Source organism: Ctenocephalides felis, unplaced genomic scaffold, assembly GCF_003426905.1.
Source record: "Ctenocephalides felis isolate EL2017-DRISC unplaced genomic scaffold, ASM342690v1 CF-g0.4_SCAFFOLD_00845, whole genome shotgun sequence".
NCBI lineage: Eukaryota > Metazoa > Arthropoda > Insecta > Siphonaptera > Pulicidae > Ctenocephalides > Ctenocephalides felis.
The window spans coordinates 40,362,379-40,382,596 of record NW_020536999.1 but is presented as its reverse complement, the minus strand read 5'-3'; the positions used below and the strand labels follow the sequence as shown (position 1 = coordinate 40,382,596).

Here is a 20,218-nt window from a genome sequence, read left to right as displayed (position 1 = left end):
TGTAGATTACCTTTAATAACGTGAACAATTTACTTAAGCGCCAAAAAATAATGATTTTTCGTAAAAAAATGTATTATACTTGATTAAATAATGCCAATTCTGTTTATCGCTTGTTCAATCGAAAATCCTTTGAATAGTTTTCGCAAATTGGTTGTCGATCAATACGTGCATTGGGGTTGCATGTTGTCGTATTTGTTAGTTCAAGCTTTTGCTCGTTTGTTACACAAATTAAATGCAGTTTAGTATAATCTGAAAATTGTTTGCTAACACTCACTTACTTCGTACAAACATATAAGAGGAATTCAACTTAGAAACCAGGCATAGGAAGTACAGAGACAGCTGTCGTTGATCACGTTCTCTTCAGAGACGCTTTCAGTGAGAACACAACTAAACGCCGTGCAATCCGTCTTACCTGTAACGAAGGAATGATTGTGTTACTTAGTACGCAGTGCGTCAGTATCAGATATTACAAGTGTGTTCACATAATGGTGAAATTATGTTATAGGTTAACATTTTCTTTATTTAATTTATATCATTTGTTATTATAATGCCTTACTCTGACCTAAACGTAAAGTTTTAAATAAATTACTACTCATTTATTTAATCTAGAACATACATAACTTTTTTATGATACAATGAAGTTTGCATAAACCTGCTATAACCTAAATTATGATTGCTCTCGACATTACTTAAACAATTTGGGAATTTGTTTCGCATAACTTATCTTAGAGAATGCTTTGGAATTGATGTAAATTACATGTTTATACACCTATTTTTAAGTTCCGGTGCGTGGGGTAAATTCTAATAATCGTCAAAAAATCGAATATGGAAATTTTTGCAGATCTTTACGTTTCAGAGGTTTCTGAATACTTTGAATATCTTATAATTTGAGGAGAGTAAAATGTATGTGTGTATGTGTAGTAAATGGTAACTAGGTTTTTAAGAGAATGGAGCATCCAATTTGAATAGTTCAAAAAATATTTTACTTGTGAAGACGTCACGAACAATTGATTGTAGTTTAACAATGACCGATCTTCCGGCAGTTTCTGAGATCCAGAACAAGTAGTTAAAATTAAATTTAAAAAAGCGGTCAAAAATCAGATATCTTTGACAGAATAGATCAATCAATATGGATGGCCATTACAAACTTTAAAAAGAAAATTAAAATATCCCAATTATTAAAAAAAAATGTTTTGAAAAATAACAGTAATTTCAAAAATTCCATAATATTCAAAACCGGCCATTTTTTCAATTTACTAATTTTTCAAAAATGTTAAGTTCAAAATTCTCAATGATCTTTTTTCTGAGCTTTTAAATTTTAAATTACGGTATGAGACGTTTCAGCATTTTACCTTAAGGCCCAATACCATGCACCACTAGTTAAGTGATTTTTTGCACAGAAATCTGAAATTAACATATTTTTACTTTCACCATATGTATACGAGTATAAGACATGTATCACTAGATATCATTATATGTATTAGATGTAGTAGATAACAAATTAAATCACAATTTTACAATTAAATAACAAAACAACCAAATATAAAATGCAAATAAAAGAATGCTAAAATGATTTAATTTTGTGTCTTGATTTTACGTCTTCGTTTAGAGCATCTTCAAAAGTTGAGGTCCTGTATATCCATTGATTCGCAGAAATTATTAAAAAGTTTAGATGCTTTTCGGAAAAAAAGAGCAGTATCGGAGACGAAGAAATATATTTCACAGCTAAGTAATACTCAGTTATAGCCAAAAATTGCTGTATTTGTAAGATATCACATATAATTAGTAACAAATAGGTATTTATAATATGAAGGGGATGGTACCACTGTATTTCTTGAAGTCAAAATTAACATATTGAAAAATGTCATAAAAACTGTTCGCTTTTAATAAATTAATCAAAACGTTGTGGAATTTATGATTGATTAGTTTTGACGTATTTGTACAGGTAATAAATTAAATAATTGAATACCAAAAACCATCAATTGAATTAAAAGTAGTATTAAGCTTAAAAGTCGATCCTTTGATAGTTCTATTCCTTGTGACATAGCGGGAATTAGACATGGAAGATAAATTAAAGTACTAGGGATTATTTTTTATAAAGAGAAGTGTAACAAGTAGGAATATGCTAGGAACGGTAAGAATGTTATACTTCTGAAAAATATTTCTACAACTTGTCATCGAATTAAGAAAGAACATGATTCTTAGTGCTCTTTTCTGAAGTTTGAAAACATGTTTTAAGGATGCTATATAAAATGCAGGACATGCAATATTATATCCGAGGGTAATTTTCTTGCACTTAGTATGAAATACATGGTTGTTTTTATATATTGAGATTAATTTAACTATCTGGCTTAGCTAATTAGTCTTATAAATCCTACGACCCAAGACAAGTGCGGTTCTGGCCACTCCACGGAGATTCGTGCGTTTGAACTGCTTCAATGTTTGCTTAGTCTAATTTGTTGGCGACGCAACCGACGCCACGGGACAACGAGAAACGTAAAATGGTGCCGCCGGACAACCGGACTCCATGCTCGCCCGCCGACCTGTCTGTCAATATTAGCGTTGCTAAAATTTCCGAAAGCGAGCTTGAACACGTTATAATTAAATGTTGACCTTACTTTGATCGCACAAATTTGTTTTTGGCGTTCTTAGAATAGCTTATCATAGCAGTAAAATTTTCTAATGTTACTGATTTTTACGGTTTGTTTTACTATTTTTTTAGAGCAAAATAAATTAAGGTCTTACTTTTTTGTCTCACATAAGTTTACTTATATCTTTTTGTAAGTTTTTGAAGTTTTTTATCTTATTTATAATATAAATTAGTGAATTTTTTTTCAGATTCCACTAATTTATAAAATGAAAATAGTCTCACATTTCTTTTTTATAAACTCACAATCTTATACATGGTCGAAGAAACATTGTATATCACGCACACAAATCGCAAGTCACTTTTAGGGGCTCGTAAACAACTCGGAAGTCGATTCGCAAAACTAAGCCATGCGGAGTAACCCGGGAACAATTCAATGCGTGGGCAGTTCACTTTACTTCTCTCAGCATTTTGCGTTATATACTTCAGTCAGACTTCTAGTAAAAAATGAAAACATTTTTATTTAGAAAAGCTCAATTTTTCTTTATTATTTTATTCTGTTACAGAATCCTTGCACTTAATTATTTATTATTATCAATTATGCTATTTTGTAACGCAATGTTCATAAAAAGTCGATGCAAAACTTGTTTCTACATTGAAATAATCTTACTTATTTAAATCTCAATCCGCATACTACTTCTAAAGTTATCAGAACTAATCGATAACTTACAACATATTTTAGTTCCTTCTATATTTTTGAGTAAACATCCCGCTAATTCCTTCTGTAGCACATTTTATTACTACTGGGCCACAACGGCCGTACTACTTTTATAGGCCTCACACTCGTATGTTTATCGAACCTAACAAATCAATCTTTTGCTTTGCGCATATAAGGGACAATAAAATGCTCATAGACCGCTAAGTTTTTACTCAATTTTATTGAGGAAAGTAAGTTGTACGGAAATGGCTTATGAAGCTACATAAACTTTTGGAAATAAGTTGCGTTTTACCTTATTATTGATACATAAAGGACGAACTATCGTTAATTAGATTATGCATACTAGAAAATATTGTAGTTATCGGTTTTCCTTCGATTGTATCATCTGTAGATCGATGACAACAATCAGTCGAACATTATTCTTTACTTTAGAAATAATTTACAGTAGAGGAATATTAGCTTATGGAAGTAATAAATTGCTCAAAAATTATGTAATGAATTTAATTGAAATCGCTTTATAGCTACACTCTGACATCATTTATTATTTTTGTGATCTTTATTTGTATTATGATCTGATAACCTTTTTTTTGCATTCTACTCTACATTTTTTAGTTCCATCAGAATAGTGAAATGTCTCTTCACAAAACGATAGTTCCAAGCATAACTGGCTATGTATATTTTGCAGTATCCGATACATTATCGTAGTTAATATCTGTGACATATGCTCACGACATGTTGAGAAAACGATATCCAAGCAGGGCGACCTCAAAATTCAAACAGCTCCCGGCTGTTCCGAAGCCAATTCTGTACATGATATTTGCCATTAAAACTTTATGATAGAGATACAGAGAGTATCTCTACGCGATCTTGGTCGGTTTTCGTAATTGATCGCGCGGTCTGTTTTTATAATAAAGTCGAACGAGGAATATGTATATGTAAATGGTGCAATTTGCGTAAAGGTTATTCTATGGAAGATTGGAATATTAAGTGCAGCAGTATCTTGAGATTTATATAAATATACTGCAAGATAGTACTTATTATTGTTCAAGTTGTGGGGATAATTTTATATTTTATTAGACTCTAAACTAATTCAAGAAATTATTCTTTAATGCAACTACCAATAAACTACATTTAGGGACAAATTGGCGTCAGTATGTACCGAAGAAATAATTTTCTGTACAGTAATGAACGTTTGTCATGCGGGTTCTGTAGACTGCCGATAACAATACCGTGTATATGCATACTCAATAATCGTTTCAAATAAATACAAGCTCTGCATTTTCAATACTATATGCGAGAGGTATATCATTTCTCCATCAAAAGCATTCTAGTGCCGAAGAGAGAGTGGGCTATTGTGCCCGCAACGATATGCGAATATGGGATAGATGCTTTTGGGATAGATTAGTGAGGCAAACTTCCCATAGATCAGCAACCACTCCATCAATAAAATTATATGGCCATGCATACAGATTATACGTAATCGATCCTTTACACACAAACTTTGTATCATTTATAACAAGGGAGAAAGGTATTACCCGAGGATTTATTTTAAACGGTTTTGGATTTACCTGCTTTTTGGTCTTATCGATGAAGCGCCATGTAAAGGGCGAATAAACGAAATTCGTGTAGCCTTTATTTTTAACCGACTTCTTTAATTTTGGAAAAAAAAATCCAATATAGAATATCAGAATTATTATAGTGGTTATTATAGAAAGTAAACTTTTCTGTGTTAACTTTCCGAGACTTCAATTAAATTTTTGATTATACATGAATCGATTTATTACCACTGTTGCATCCAGTGTGTTCTCGAAATGAGTTTTGTGAATTACGCATATTGATAGCTTTCATCTACACAAATAAATGTGGTTATTTGAACGGCCGCTCGTTCGAATTATATTAATCATTATCTGTATCGCATTTCGTGCGATTAATGATTCAAATTTTGTAATTTGCTATTGTGTTTCATAATACAGAACGCGTGAAACGAGAACATACATATTTCAAATTAGCGACGCTGTAATTATGAATTTCGTACATGACTATAATTGCGAATAGCAGAATTGTACATTTTTTGTATTCAGCATTCATTTTAGGAATTTGAGTGAATTAATTCATTTTAGTACTATAATTATTTTCATACAATCGTTTGAACTTTTTCCAAAATTGTACGAATATAAAGTTAAATGATTTATGCCGTCAATATTATTGTATGCAAAAATCAAGTAACCTAACTAACTTTTCAGTATACATATGATGTACTTCAAGTTTTTCATACAAGTGTTAAATCAAAGATAACTACAGTTAACAATAAATTGTTTTAACTTTGATTATTAACACTCGTTTTTATCACCCTTGTTCAATTTATATAAATTCAGATTTTTAACTGATTATTCATCTAATATTCAATTTTGATACCAGAAGGGTGATTTTCGCTTAAGAATCAGGCTGAGTCGGCATGAATTATATAATCGTAGATTGATTAATTATACGGCTTTAATTATAACGTCACTGTCGCTAGGTCCGTTTTACACCCAAACCATCGCAATATAGAAGTGATTCATAGGATGCCGTGATTCTGCCCATTATTTTGCCGGTCGGCCGCGCGTTTCCAGTTTGGATTTTGTTAATTTGTCAAATCATCGATGTATATTGGCTTAGCTTAATTGCACCGTTGCCAGCTATCGTTCGAAAACGTAGGGTGGGATTGATGCATAGCGCCTCGAAAGTGGTTTGCAAGCAATATATTGCATTCTAACCAGTTCGTGCTACATCACTATTTGTTTATATATTTGCAATATGTAAAATAATTATTCTGTAATGAATTGATACAAATTTATTTGCAAGTCAAATTTCGTCTGCGCATGTATTAGGTTTCAAACTAAGTGCGGCTTTCACTCTTAGAAAGTTTAAATTTTTGATTTGCTGGCGTAGTCCAAATATTAAATATATTTTGCTATTAGATAGTAGCAATTTAGCGGACAATCAGCAAGCTTTCGTTTGGCATTTGTTTAATGATGCAAAATCGAATCGAGAATTTTTGTCATATTTTACCTTCACATTTCTGTAAAGGTAAAACAGCATCTCAAGTCAAGATATAGGGAGGCAAAGCCTTGAAAAGTGGCAGTGTTGAAATTGATCTGTCGTATTTTTGTTCTGGCGAATCTCCTCTCAAAAGTGTAAAACTCTCTGGTCATCCAGTTGAGGTTGAGTAACTGATATCGCCAACCAAACAATGATTTCTGATGTCTATATTAAATATTAAACAACGAAATTAAACAATATAGATAAAAACAAACGGCCTGAATTGGCGAATCAAAACGGTCATTTGTGCTATCATTGACATCACATATTGTTGCTACATCTACCATATAGTACTGACTTTCTTACACTATCTGATTACTTATAGTTTTGATCTACACAAAACTTCTTGAATTTCAAAAAATCAATACTGATGATGGTTTGAAATTGTACCTGACTCAATTTTTTGAAAATGGATAATGATGCTGCTTGAAACATGATAAAAATTGATATAATTGTACATTGCATTTAATAATAAAGTTATTTAATCCCATAAAAATGTCTCTAATTTTCCAAGCAAAAATCGGCACATACCAACGTACGCGCGCAGTCTATTTTTCGCAAGTTTAATTCATTTTTATATTTAAACCACTTCTCATCATAGACCTTATAATATTTAAAGATGTTTCGTTTGATTATAAACCTTATCGTCATGCAAAGTTTCATCAAAATCTTAGCAGAGCAAACTTGAGGTTCTCCTTGTTTGTTGTCAACCTAATACGAGTACATTGAAATTTGCGACTTCGCGGAATTTATTTTATATATTAGAAATCTCTGCACGCAAGTACTTTTCGTGGAGCTTTGGATAAATTTATCGGTTCCACATTAATTTAGAACGGCTTTATTCTAACTGCATTTATCGCAATTACAAATAGCGAGCAATGCGTCTCGAGTATTGTTTAGATTACGCCGGCGCGAATGTCGGCCTCACCGCACGAGTCGTTTAGTCTCGGGTTCGCATAAATTGTGCAACTAAAACCCCATGTTTGAACGAACAATTTTCATTAGTGTGTTGGGTGCATGCATCGTTTTGTGCGGGCGCGCGGATAAACTTTAGCCTGCCTTACTGTACCGCACGTTCGTTCCTTTATTTCACATTCTGTGCAAAATGAGGGCTCGTGAACGACGAGGTCTCCTGAATAAGGAATGTAATGAGAGGGCTTTCAGAGTTTTCTACTCTGATTATAAGTAATAGAAATGAATCTCTTGCAATAACTACTACTAATTGTTTTTATAAATTTCAAAAAATTTCATAACAATACAAACAGGTTTTGATTAAAATATGTAAAATACCAACGCCCTGTCTATTGTCCTCAAGTGTAAAACCATTAAATGCATTTGAATGCTTCTCTTTAACAGTTTGCGACGGTGTACTAAGCAGCAACCGCTTGACTCCGTGGATAATATAAGCTCACGAGCATTTGTTGTTCATTGTAATCGCATATTTATCACCAGAATTATAGACTTAAACAGTTTAAAGTTGATCAAACTACATAGATTCTTTCTTTAAATACCAAATATCTGCATTGTATAAGCCGACCGATCTGAATATTTTGATTTAAACTTTTTCCAATATACATATAAATTACAATCTGTCTACCTATATTAAGTAATTGGTTCGAGAATTAGCAATGTTTTTTGAAAAGAAAAATTCAAATGCATTTATTTTCGAACTACCAATTAATATTTGTCACTTTTGATAAAAAAGAAAAAAAAACTGTAATAAATACATAAGTACACTACATATACACAAACTTATTTATACCTACACATGCATACGTAATGTGGTGAAGCATAAACAGTGTTAATTCAATTAAATGAGTTCTATTCAGTTTTAGTTTATACGTGATACTGTACATTTTTGGTTTAAATTAATTTTCATTTTGGTCAACTTTATCTTTGTAGCTAAGGGTACTTTCCTTTAATTTCTATTCTGATTGTGAGAATATTGGTGTCCTAATGAATTAAACAAGTCGGGACGTCTTGGTCGAAGTATTTTATTTTGGAAACATGGTAATATTTGTAAATTGCTTACTTTAGCACCGCCCCATAGTTGGATTTTATACCACCAAACCGGTTTGAAGATGACCTTATATATTACAATTTTGTTATACATTGATCTACTACTAAGTAGCCAGTGAATCGACTTTAGAAGTAGTTCCAATTGTTCACGCTTTTTTATATAAATTTTCTAGTTAATTTGTTTTTATCTAAGTGCATCCCAAGTAACTTCACTTGATTTTGGAATAGAATTTCTGCATCATAAATTTTGATACAATTGATTTGAATTTCATTAACTTATTTTTTTTCAACAAAAATTATCAATTTTACTTCAGTTCCGACCTAATCGAGCCCTGCTGAAACTATTTCTCTTTCATTGTTATTATTACAAATTTTGATTGTCTATTTAATTAGTTTTGCTCTATATATTTTCTATAATTCAAATTAATTGAATTCCCAGTAAAGCGGATTTGATAAAATAATACAGTTCTGTGGCGGATTACAAGGCACCATAGTTTAAGTCCAACACGATTTCTACGCCGTGCCGCGTTCGTTCTAGATTACAGATCAAGTCGGAGAACATTCGCCGTCAGGACTACTGCTAGCTAAATGTAGTCTATAAATGTACAGAATTCTGTGTATATGTATATTTACTTATGTATATCTGATACTGAATATTCGTCTAGAGGAGAACATATACATTTCGCATGACATACGACCGCGTATCCAATTCCCATGTTACTATGCTTAGAGTTAATTAAGTTTCCAGTGACGGTAAGGTTTTTATTGACTACTTAGTTCTCTATATAATTTTACGTATTTTCACCCTTAACTTATACGTTCCACAATTTTTATTTTATTTCAAAGTTACAATTATAAAGCTCTTATTTTTTTAGTACAGCCCAATTTAATTATAAGGCTATTTTGATAATCTAATCGCTGCTATGAATATTATAACTCGGTCTACATCTCTCATCTTAGTATGTATAATAATTAAATGCGTAAACATGTTTAATTAATGAAGTGGATCTATCTACCGCCGCCGGCGTATTATCTATTTTGATATTATATGGCAAATGCAGAGATCAACGTGGATACATTTGAATTTCTTGTTATAATATCTAATTAAATTATAAGCTGATTAATGTGGCTTCAGGGATTTGTGTACATGAACAAATAGCTTCTGAGATCTTTGCAAATAAAATTGTCGATAAATGATCAGTGTACGCTGAAATTCAAAGTTTTCATAAAAATATAAATATTTATACATTTAGGAACGTGAAAAAATTATAACCCATTTTCTAACAAAATAAAGTGTTTTTATAAAACATAAATTACGTATATTACTTTTGATTGTTATTGAAACAATAAAACACTCCTAAGTTTTCTTTATTTTCGTGTATAATAAAAACACGGAACTGAAACGTGCTTATTAAATACTTACCACAGAATTACCGATACCATAAATAACGAGAAATAATAATTGAATTCGCGCTAACTAAATTCAAAGAAGTTGTCGTGTCGATGATGGCGAGAGAAGCCATGCTCCGTCTTATTTGTGTCACGACCGCCTTGTGCTAATGTTGTTTTGTGCGAACAACGAAAACAATAACGCAATAACAATAAAAATGTAGAAAAGTTTCCAATGAGTGTAAGAGAGGGCTTTGTCGTTCATTCCACAGCCCATTCCTTTCCCGACTTGAATAGCGGAGTTACTTCCAGTTCCGTATAATTGAATTCAGATTTTTTATTTTTTGCCTTTGTCAGTTCGTGTACCACCAGCATGAAGACGTAAAAAACAATCTGATGAAAGTTTTAAAAATTTTCATTTTAAAATTTGTTTCAAAACTAACCTTTGGCTGAGTTGCAAATAAAAATGCGCTCTTCGCTTGCAGTGTAATATCCATGATTTAAAAGATATCTGCGAACATTAGTTTTATTTTGGTTAAGTTCTTCGTATTGATTGTAATATTTTAGTTTATAATCATTGTCTTTTTTATTTTTGCTCGTCTATTCGAAGTTCTACATTAATTTTAACTAATTTTTTGCTATTACATATGAATGTCATCAATCTATATCGTCAAAAGTGTATGCTCTCTCTCTCTCTCTTTCTCTCTCTCTCGCTCTCTCTCTCTCTCTCTATATATATATATATATATATATATATATATATATATATATATATATATATATATATATATATTTACATCTATATAAAATTAATTCGGGTTTTCCTTCCTGACGAAATAACTCCAGAACGCACGAACCGATCCGACAATGTTGCATTCGTCGTAAAGGTCTCGGGCCTCGCAAGGTTTTCTAGCTAAGAAAATTAGTGGTGCATGGCATCGTGCCTTAATGCAAATTGCTGGAACTTCACGCACCATAATTAGAAATTCGAGTAATGAAAATAATCAATAATTGTTTTGAATAATTTCAAATAGAATATCTACATATATATATATATATATATATATATATATACGTGTATATATATAAATTTGTCAAGTTTTCCTTCCTGACAGAAATAAATAATAGATTAATTTAGAAAATCATTGTTTTTTACATGGGCAGTTATACGTTGCCTGCTCACGAGTTGGAAAGCCATCCGCTTTGTTTGTGTTAACGTCAGACCAAAAAACAAAAAATGGGATTTACCAAAGAACACTTCAATGAAATGGATAATATGCGGATTTACTATCATTTACTTAGAGAAGTTCAACTTAAAAACACTTCATTTTTGTAATCGAAATTAATTCATTACTGTTGTGTAATAAAATCAAATTTTTCCTTTTCAAATATAAAACAAACAAAAATTTCATCTTTCTCACGAAACCATCTGGTGGCGAAATGGAGTCCGTCGGGTTTGCTAGTATATATATATATATATATATATATATATATATATATATATATATTAATCTTTGAAATAAAAACATCATTTGTGCAACATAGCATTTGTTTAATGCAGTTGTTAAATGTGGATCAGTCGCTTATACATTCATAAATTTATTTTGTTCATCAAATATTGTTTAGGATACTTTTATCTAATTTACACGTGCATACATATTATCTTCATTTGGTAACTCTCTGACAAACACAATTGAAAACACAGTTTTTTTAGAATTAAGCTATGAAATATTCAACGCATGTCACGTCATAATATAGAAACACAAAATGAGCGGACTCTTTCTCGTTCCATCATAGTGCGTTAGGACATCTCTCCTAGGTCATATTAACTGAGATTACATTCCAGCATATATGAATATTTTTCGGCATAATTTCGTGGGTTATATAAAATATGCATTCTCCCAAATTCATAGTCCCGCTATAATCATGGAATACACACAATATGAAAGTTTCAACCCTCATGTTTTATAAAACATGGCAAATATAGAAGTATGAAGAAATCTTTCAAAATGGTTGAAACAGAAGAGGTAGATAGAATTTGAATATTGATTGTTGTCAGAGCGAATGAAATATTGGAAAGCTTATAGGATTATTATTCAATGTTTGTGAAGTGTACCGGTTGTAATTTCACTACTCGGGAAGATTATTCGTGAGATACGCTTGATTTAGGTTTATTATATAAGCCTGCTGAATCGTATAATGTCTTTCGATTTTGCGCGCCTTAATACGGAAATTTATCACATGAAAATACGAACCAATCTGTTATTCAAAATATAGGGATGAAGTCTCTGATTTATTAAATCAAATTACAATTTTCATTATTAGGTACATTAATTATAGTTGAATGAAATGTGCTATCAAAACCATTTCGAAGAAAAACATTTTGAAATTTGTACTATATTTTCACAATATTATAATTTGTATGTTAAGTTTTATCTAACATTTGGATTTTAATTTTTCAACTGATCTCAATCTAGAGATGAGTTTTTGCAATGTATAGTAATCATAACCATGGTTATCCTGTGCTTATTCAAACTTAACCGTATAAGATCACATCATCTGATTAGAACTTTCCAAACTACAACAATAAATTATATGAACAGATTTGAGTTCGGATCTTTCTTGTTCGCGGAGAAGTGCGTTTGAGCGTTTCGCCTATCACGTCCGCCTATCAAGATGAGCGCGTTACTTTTCAAAGCCGATTTAAACTTTTCTCCTTTAGATGTTACGAGTCCTCGATAGCTGTGAGGCTGCACCGTGTAGAAACATATTCCTTGCCACCACCTTATCCTTGATTTTAGTAAAAGTTGTGTTTCTGGAATAGGTGGCGCCCCGTCCATCTATTTTTGTATATTTATCAAATATTACAAAATATTTGATAAATAATTCAAAGTATTCCTAATTAGTTACCTACGTGGCTTACAAAATTTTATAAAAGTTATTTCTATATTTAACTTCGACTATGTTATTTTACAAAAGCTATGTGCATGCAGCTTTTAATTTGTTAGTAAATATTTCGCAATAAAATATTAATCTATTGAACCATAAATTTAGTTGCTAAAATTAATATAGAAATATATTAGCAACAAATATAATATGTTTGAGTAAAATATACACCAGCTATGTTGTTATAGATTCCAAAAGTAAATAAAATAGCATTTGCTTGTTTTTCACAACCGAGCGGGTCAGAATCACAAAATCCCTGTGTGGCAGCTAACGCCACCTTGAGCCGTAAATACCAACAGCTTAAAAGTTTCTGTATGTTTATAACATTTTTACGAAGTGAGCAGAACGTATGTTCTTGATTTTATGTGAAACTAGCTGTAAGTGGAATTCTGTCTTGAGGCAATTATGGCATCGTGCCTTAAGGCAAATTGCTGGAACTTCCCATACCGTAACGAAATGTTCGTGGAATACTGAATGTTTTCAAATAGATTATTATAAATATTGTAAAATTGTCTAATATTTATAAGAATTATATAAACTGAATTGCAGAGTTGAAATTATTTGTAAAGTATATTAGTACTATAGTCAGAATTAAAAATAAAATCTGAAATATTTTCGATATACAAAAAACTAAAAAAAAAAAAAAAAAATTTAACAAATTTTTTTTTTCCAAAATCAATTATTTCGTTAAGACAAGCAGAAAGTTCTTTGAATCATTTAAATCGGACGCTTAGTTCTCTCAAAAATTGCCATTTTTTACATATTTAGCTCCGTATCTTCAAAATGGCTGGGCCTGCCTTTGCCAAAAACTAATAAACACTTCTCCCAATCATTACTAATTGAATGTTTTTCAGATCATTCAAATCGGATAATCCGTTCTCTCAAAAATTCGATCTCTATTTTCTGCACTTTTTGTTCCGTATCTCCGAAACGGCTGGACCTGCCTTTGCCAAAAACTAATCAGCTCTTTTCCCTATGAATAGGAATCGAATGTTTTTTGAACCATTCAAATCGGTTAATCCGTACGCCCGAAAACGTGGGCGAAAATTTGTATCCATACATACATACACTCACACACACACACACACACACACACACACACATCCATTTTTTCTGAGGTATACCAAAACGTTCAGAAACCTTCAAAACGTCGAGAAATGTAAAAATTTTCGATTCCGATTTTCGGCCCATTACAATAACTTACCCTACGGGAAGTTAATAAGTGAATACATAAGAATTTATACATTTATATGGATTTTATTAATTGTGGCTCTGATTTTTTAAAAGCGCGATCATATAAGAATTTCTCTAAAAATATTGTAGTTATTTTGTATTTATTTCAAAGATGTGCACCGTGGAAAATTGCACAAAAACATTAAATTGCTATTTGATTGAATCAACAACATTAATGTGCACTAAGTAATTGCATGCAATAAAGTAATTTTCGTCTATTATGCCTATAGATATATAAATGATTTCACATGGTTACGACCTCAAACCTCTCGTGTACGCAGTTAATCTACAACTTTTGAAAGAGAATTCAGAACTTCTCTCGAAAACATATACGAGCTATTTGATGCATAATTATCAGCAAGTTTGTATTCCGCGACGCACCAAGAACATATTCATTAGTTCACAGAGGAGTTCTAATTCTACAGTATATTTTCATCTTACTTTGAACTTTCCCAGGACGAGGTTACACAAAACCAAAACTTTGTAACTGTACAGCTTATCTGAATGTTTTGGTTTGATAATGAATTCGCTTGAACTAGATTTTACAGTATCACACTTCTTTAAAATACCAACAAGATTTTCACTAATAGGTGCAATTATATATTCTTCTTATTATTATACACAAATGTGAACTCCTTTTATTAATATATGCAATTCTAGCTATTCAATCTCGAAATCGGTTAGGGGTGAGGAATTTGTGGGGCACGCATTGATTTCTCCACCCATACGTTATCCATGGGGCACCCTCTCGAAGGAAGGTTGCGTCTGTAAACCTATATAATGCGAACGTTTGTCAGTTGTGGATTGCTCTCGCCATTCCTAGGGGTCCCAATGATATATAGCGGCCAAGTTGTAGGAAAGGACCGTATCTCTAGTTCTAGGTGACAAGAATTCATTGATCTACCTAACGTGGGCAACGAGCAATATTAAACTATAAATTTATTTTTAGTGATGCTTCCTACCATAAAATTGTAGTTGTCGGCGCTGAATAAATTTTTTACTCGTCGTTACCAATTATTATTTTGAATGAATTGTAAAAATTAAAAAAAAAAAATGAAAAAAAAGTAAAATAATAATTTTTCATATCCTTTTGTTTACAGATATGACCCAGATGAACTTAGGCTCTTCATACTGGAATCCTGATATGGTTAATTCAACAGAGATACTGCAGCGACAGTCAATCAATTCTTTACTGAGCGGAGGAAATGCTGGTCATATTTCACCTCAGGAAGGAGATACCCTTACCGTTACCGAGCTGTTTGGATTGAACAAACCTAGGAGTACCACTCTGTCTTCTAGTTGCGGTGATGTGAATCCAGTGGGTAGTCCGCCTAAAAACTACTTTAACGACGGTATATCGACACCAGTGAAAACTCCGCAGTCCGGAGGGTGGATGGATAATTCGTACTCTACGCCTCCTCGTTATGGTAGGTCTGAGTCGATTCAAAGTAACCAAGAACGCTCAAAGCATTCTTGGAGGTATAATAATCGCAATTTACACCGACGTTCGTCTTACACTGAAAGTTTAGGAAGTGCTGCTGCGAGTCCTGGTACTCCCGTCGGCTTGTATGGTTCGCCGAATTCCCCTTTAGATGCAGCTTTTGGACGCAGCGTCAATCTACTCGATTTACTTCTACAGGAACAGAATTTGCTTAGAACTCCGTCTGTTGCTTTCGCAGAGTACACAGCACTCGACCGAGCAGCTAGATTTCATCGAAGCGGCGCATCTTTGTATGATGCGACGTGTACATGGAGCGGTGTGTTGCCTAAGCGAAGCAGCAAGATTACTGGTTACTCTTCGAAAGTATTTTTGGGAGGAGTTCCCTGGGATATTACAGAACAAATGTTAGTTGCAGCTTTTCAGCATATTGGTCCAATTAAAGTCGAGTGGCCTGGCAAAGAAAAGCATGCTTTGCAACCTAAAGGATTTGCTTACATAGTTTTTGAAAACGAAAAGCACGTAAGACATTTGTTGTCTGAATGTACTACGGGCTATGGCGATAAAGCTGATGACAATTGTTTATACTACAAAATATCTTCTAAACGAATGAAATCCAAACAGGTGCAGGTCATACCATGGATTTTGAATGACACTAACTTTTCGCGTACTCCTTCTCAAAAACTAGATGGAAGTAAAACTATTTTTGTTGGAGCTCTACATGGATTGTTAAATGCAGAAGGTCTTGCAAAAATAATGAATGATCTCTTCGAAGGAGTTATTTATGCAGGTTTAGATACAGATAAATACAAGTATCCAATTGGATCAGGACGAGTTGCTTTTAGCAATCATCGCTCATATATGAAAGCTATAACTGCCGCCTTTATAGACATCAAAACTGAAAAATTTTCGAAGAAAGTTCAATTAGATCCATATCTTGAAGATTCCTTGTGTTCATTATGCGGAGTTCAACAAGGACCCTACTTCTGCCGCGAGTTGGTTTGCTTCCGCTATTTTTGCCGCACTTGCTGGCAAATGAATCACATCAACATGGTCTCACATAAACCACTTATGCGAAACTCGAAAAGTCCGATCATTGGCATGTCTTTTGCCAACACGTCCTCGAATTAAGAAATAGTTAAATAAATTAAATACAGTAAATTATCGCAAGTCATAATGAAACGATTAACCTAGTTATTTCATATACTAATATCTTAATTAAATTGTATTTAAAATAGTTCTATTATTTATTTGAATAATAAACTGACACAAAATTAGGACTTGCGTCAATTTACGAATACCTTAAACCTATGCATAGGTTTGTAAATATATTATTTAAACATAGTATAAATGCCAATATTATATATTGGCATTTTTTATTCTATAAAAAAGTTGAATGCGCTAATCAGCTTACACAATTTTATAAAATAAAATAATTATTTTATTATTTATGCGCTATAACGACTGATATTTTGCACAAACCAACGTAAAAGTACATTTTATTAGTTTTATATCTCATTAACTGAACTGCATTTTAATGATAAAGCTTAAATTTAAAATAATTTAATTCTCAACATTCGACATACAAAATTGTTGGTTATTTAGACAATATTTTATGATTAATTAAATCTATTTAACTGGGCATTAAGTTTTAAACCCAACATTATTATTGAGGCATAGATAAGTGTCTTTTAAATATTGATAAAAGTGATTATTTTTACAAACGAAGTTTACTTCGATTTTATTAAAATAAATTAAATTTTGCCCTTACTATAATGATTTAAATGAATCCTGAAGAATAGGAATATTTAAGAAATGCGCTGATTTAGTGCAAATAGATTGGTTGTGATATTTAGATGACGACTGGATAGTGAAAATGGCTTTGATTATCTTTGTTTAGAAGTTTATTTTTTTCATTTTTTCAAGTCATGAAATGGTTATGTTTTAAGGTTGTTAACATGTTAATGTTATATTACGGTTGAAATCGATCTCATTTTTTTAATAATGTTTTTGATATGAGGAACATTTTTTAAGTAACTTAATGTTAAAATTTTGTATTTTTTTTCTTATATATAGTTAAACTTATTGTTACTCAAAACTTAAATATAATTATCATTCACTTAATGTTTTTTTTATATTTTGGAAATATAAACAAAAGATTATTTTAGCATTGAATATGCCATTGTCAATTTGGTAAGTCATTTATCAACTACTTTCATTCACTAACATTCGACTAAAACTAAACTAATTCTTCATTTTCATAATCTTAATAATGTTTCCAATTACTTCTACATATTCCATTCATTTATGCACTAACCAAAATTTTTATACTTTCAGCTTTCTATTACTAATAATATTTAATACTAATATACGTATATATTATGTAATATTGTTTACATATTGTACTAAAAACTACAGTAACCCTTGTTGATAAATGTAATTATAACATTATATATATATATATATATATATATATATATAACAAATGTATTCTAGAGTGTTTAGATATTAGAATTTAGACATAGACATTTAGAAATATGAACAAACAGCACTCTTTTTTGCACTAATTTATTGAATAATATTAATTTTACAAACGTTTCGAGACTAGGTTCGTCTATCTCATCATCTCTGCATTATAATTTAAAATCTAAAATATGAAAATCTGAAATAGCACTATGTGTTAATAGTTCCAACTTGTTCTTCTTACTGTAAGTGCAAATATTGGTGCAAATTATAAATTAGTGTAAAAAAGAGCGCTGTTTGTTCGAGATATATATATATATATATATATATATATATATATATGTATTTTAGATATATTAGATATATATATGTATATATATATATATTCACCTATTTTTTATATATAATACCTGCAGCCTGGAATTTTTGAATTGGTAGTTGATTCTTGATAAAAAAAATTAAATATAATATATATTAAAAATTACCAAATTTTTAATACCAGCAAAAATAATACCACTACTAACTCATACGTAACTGTTCTTACTATGCTTCTTACTTATATTATATTCTATGAATATACCATTCTTACAGTTAATTTCATTTCAGATGCGAACCTAAATGGATATTCACGACATGATTCTTTCGATAGATATTCGTCCTTCGGTCGCACACCAAATGCTTTTGACATTATGCGTAGAAATGACTTCATTAACCATTTATCAGACAGGGATCTCGACCGTATTAACAATAACTTTGATCGACGCAGTACGCGCAATATGTGGAACGGCGATCATTCCTCTAATGGAAGCTCCTACGCTGCATTATCAACTATTTTGGAGCAAAACGACTCACAGGTTTCTGCAAGTGATAGACTTGAAAGATATCGTGTCTTAGACAAATTTATGAAACTGACCGATTCGATATTAGATCAGAAAGTTCAGTCCCATCGCTCAGCTGCAACGTGGTACGAAGCCACACACACTTGGAGCGGTGTACTTCCAAGACGACCCTTAATTACTTTGGAATCTAATTTTGCAACAAAAGTTTTTTTAGGTGGGGTTCCATGGGAAGCAACTGACGAACATCTATGTTTGACATTTAGCCGATTTGGTCGCGTGCAAATTGAATGGCCTGGAAAAGATCGAAATGCAGGACATGCAAGGGGGCATCTTTATCTAAATTATGAGTCTCAGTTTAATGTCAAGCGTTTGTTGTCTGCTTGTGCTACTGAGATGAACAATGAAGGCCAACAGAAATGGTACTTCCGATTCACATCTCCGAACACAAGGCGTAAAATGATTGAAGTTATACCGTGGGTGCTTTGCGAATCAGTTTACTCCTGCAATTATTTTAGACCTAACAATATAAATCAATTTGATCCTACCAAGACGGTTTTTGTTGGAGCAATACATGGAACACTGAATGCCGAAGGTCTCGCTAAAATTCTGAATGATCTTTTTGACGGAGTACTAGCTGTGAGTATGGATACTGACAGATGGAAGTATCCTATGGGTTCTGCTCGTGTTACTTTTAGTAATTCGACTTCTTATAATAAAGCTATAAAAGCTGCTTTTGTGCAGATCAAAACTGATCGTATTAATAAAATAATTCAACTTGATCCTTACTTGGAAGAAACAAATTGTATGAATTGCGGCGAATTTCGCGGCTTATATTTTTGTCGCGATTTAACATGTTTCAAGTATTATTGCTGCATTTGTTGGAGATACTTTCACTCTAACAAGGATGACCATAAGCCAATTGGTAAGCGCTTTAGACAATCACCATAGAAGATGAACCTAGTCGAACTGTCGGCGTTTGATTTATTGTTGCTTCTTTGTGTTTTGTTTGATTAGTTGATATATTTTATAGATTGTAAGTTGGTATTTTTAATTTTCGAAGTGGTTATGTTACCAATAAACTTGAACCAGCTTCGTATATTATCTCGAGTATTTCCGCATCTCATAAGTTTATGTCTTATTGAAAAAGTGAACCATAATAAATTCGCAAACATACATTTTACTATAATGTGATTTATTTCTATGTGTTTTTACATCATGAGATGTATCAAAATTTTTTATTCGTTATCTTGTATTTTAAAGTCTGTAATTAAATTAATTTTTAAATTTGCGAAGGTTTTACATTTTGTTAGCAAAACTTTGTGTTATTGACGATTTGGTTTCTAATATCATTTTTTATTGGTTTTATCTAACTAGTATTTGGTGTAATATCACTGACGATTTTTAACCAAAGTATTATTTTATATCAATTAGTTAATTAATCAATGGAAGTTATTATTTACATATTAGTGTGTTGAACTCAGTTCATAATTTAAAACATTATGTTG

General features: G+C 31.7%; 1 protein-coding gene across 2 annotated transcripts; it reads left to right on the top strand.

Annotated features, from left to right (window-relative positions):
• Window positions 1-15,077: 15,077 nt before the first annotated feature.
• Window positions 15,078-19,873, top strand: LOC113375037 (cytoplasmic polyadenylation element-binding protein 1-B). Of its 2 annotated transcripts, XM_026614993.1 has the most exons (2): window positions 15,078-15,400; window positions 18,481-19,873. In XM_026614993.1, exons 1-2 carry the CDS (start codon window positions 15,085-15,087, stop codon window positions 19,659-19,661), a joined length of 1,497 nt encoding a protein of 498 aa, XP_026470778.1. In that variant the 5' UTR covers window positions 15,078-15,084; the 3' UTR covers window positions 19,662-19,873. The 2 variants fall into 2 exon arrangements, with proteins under 2 accessions (XP_026470778.1, XP_026470782.1); XM_026614997.1 differs by lacking the exon at window positions 18,481-19,873 and having other exon boundaries at window positions 15,078-16,707.
• Window positions 19,874-20,218: the final 345 nt, after the last annotated feature.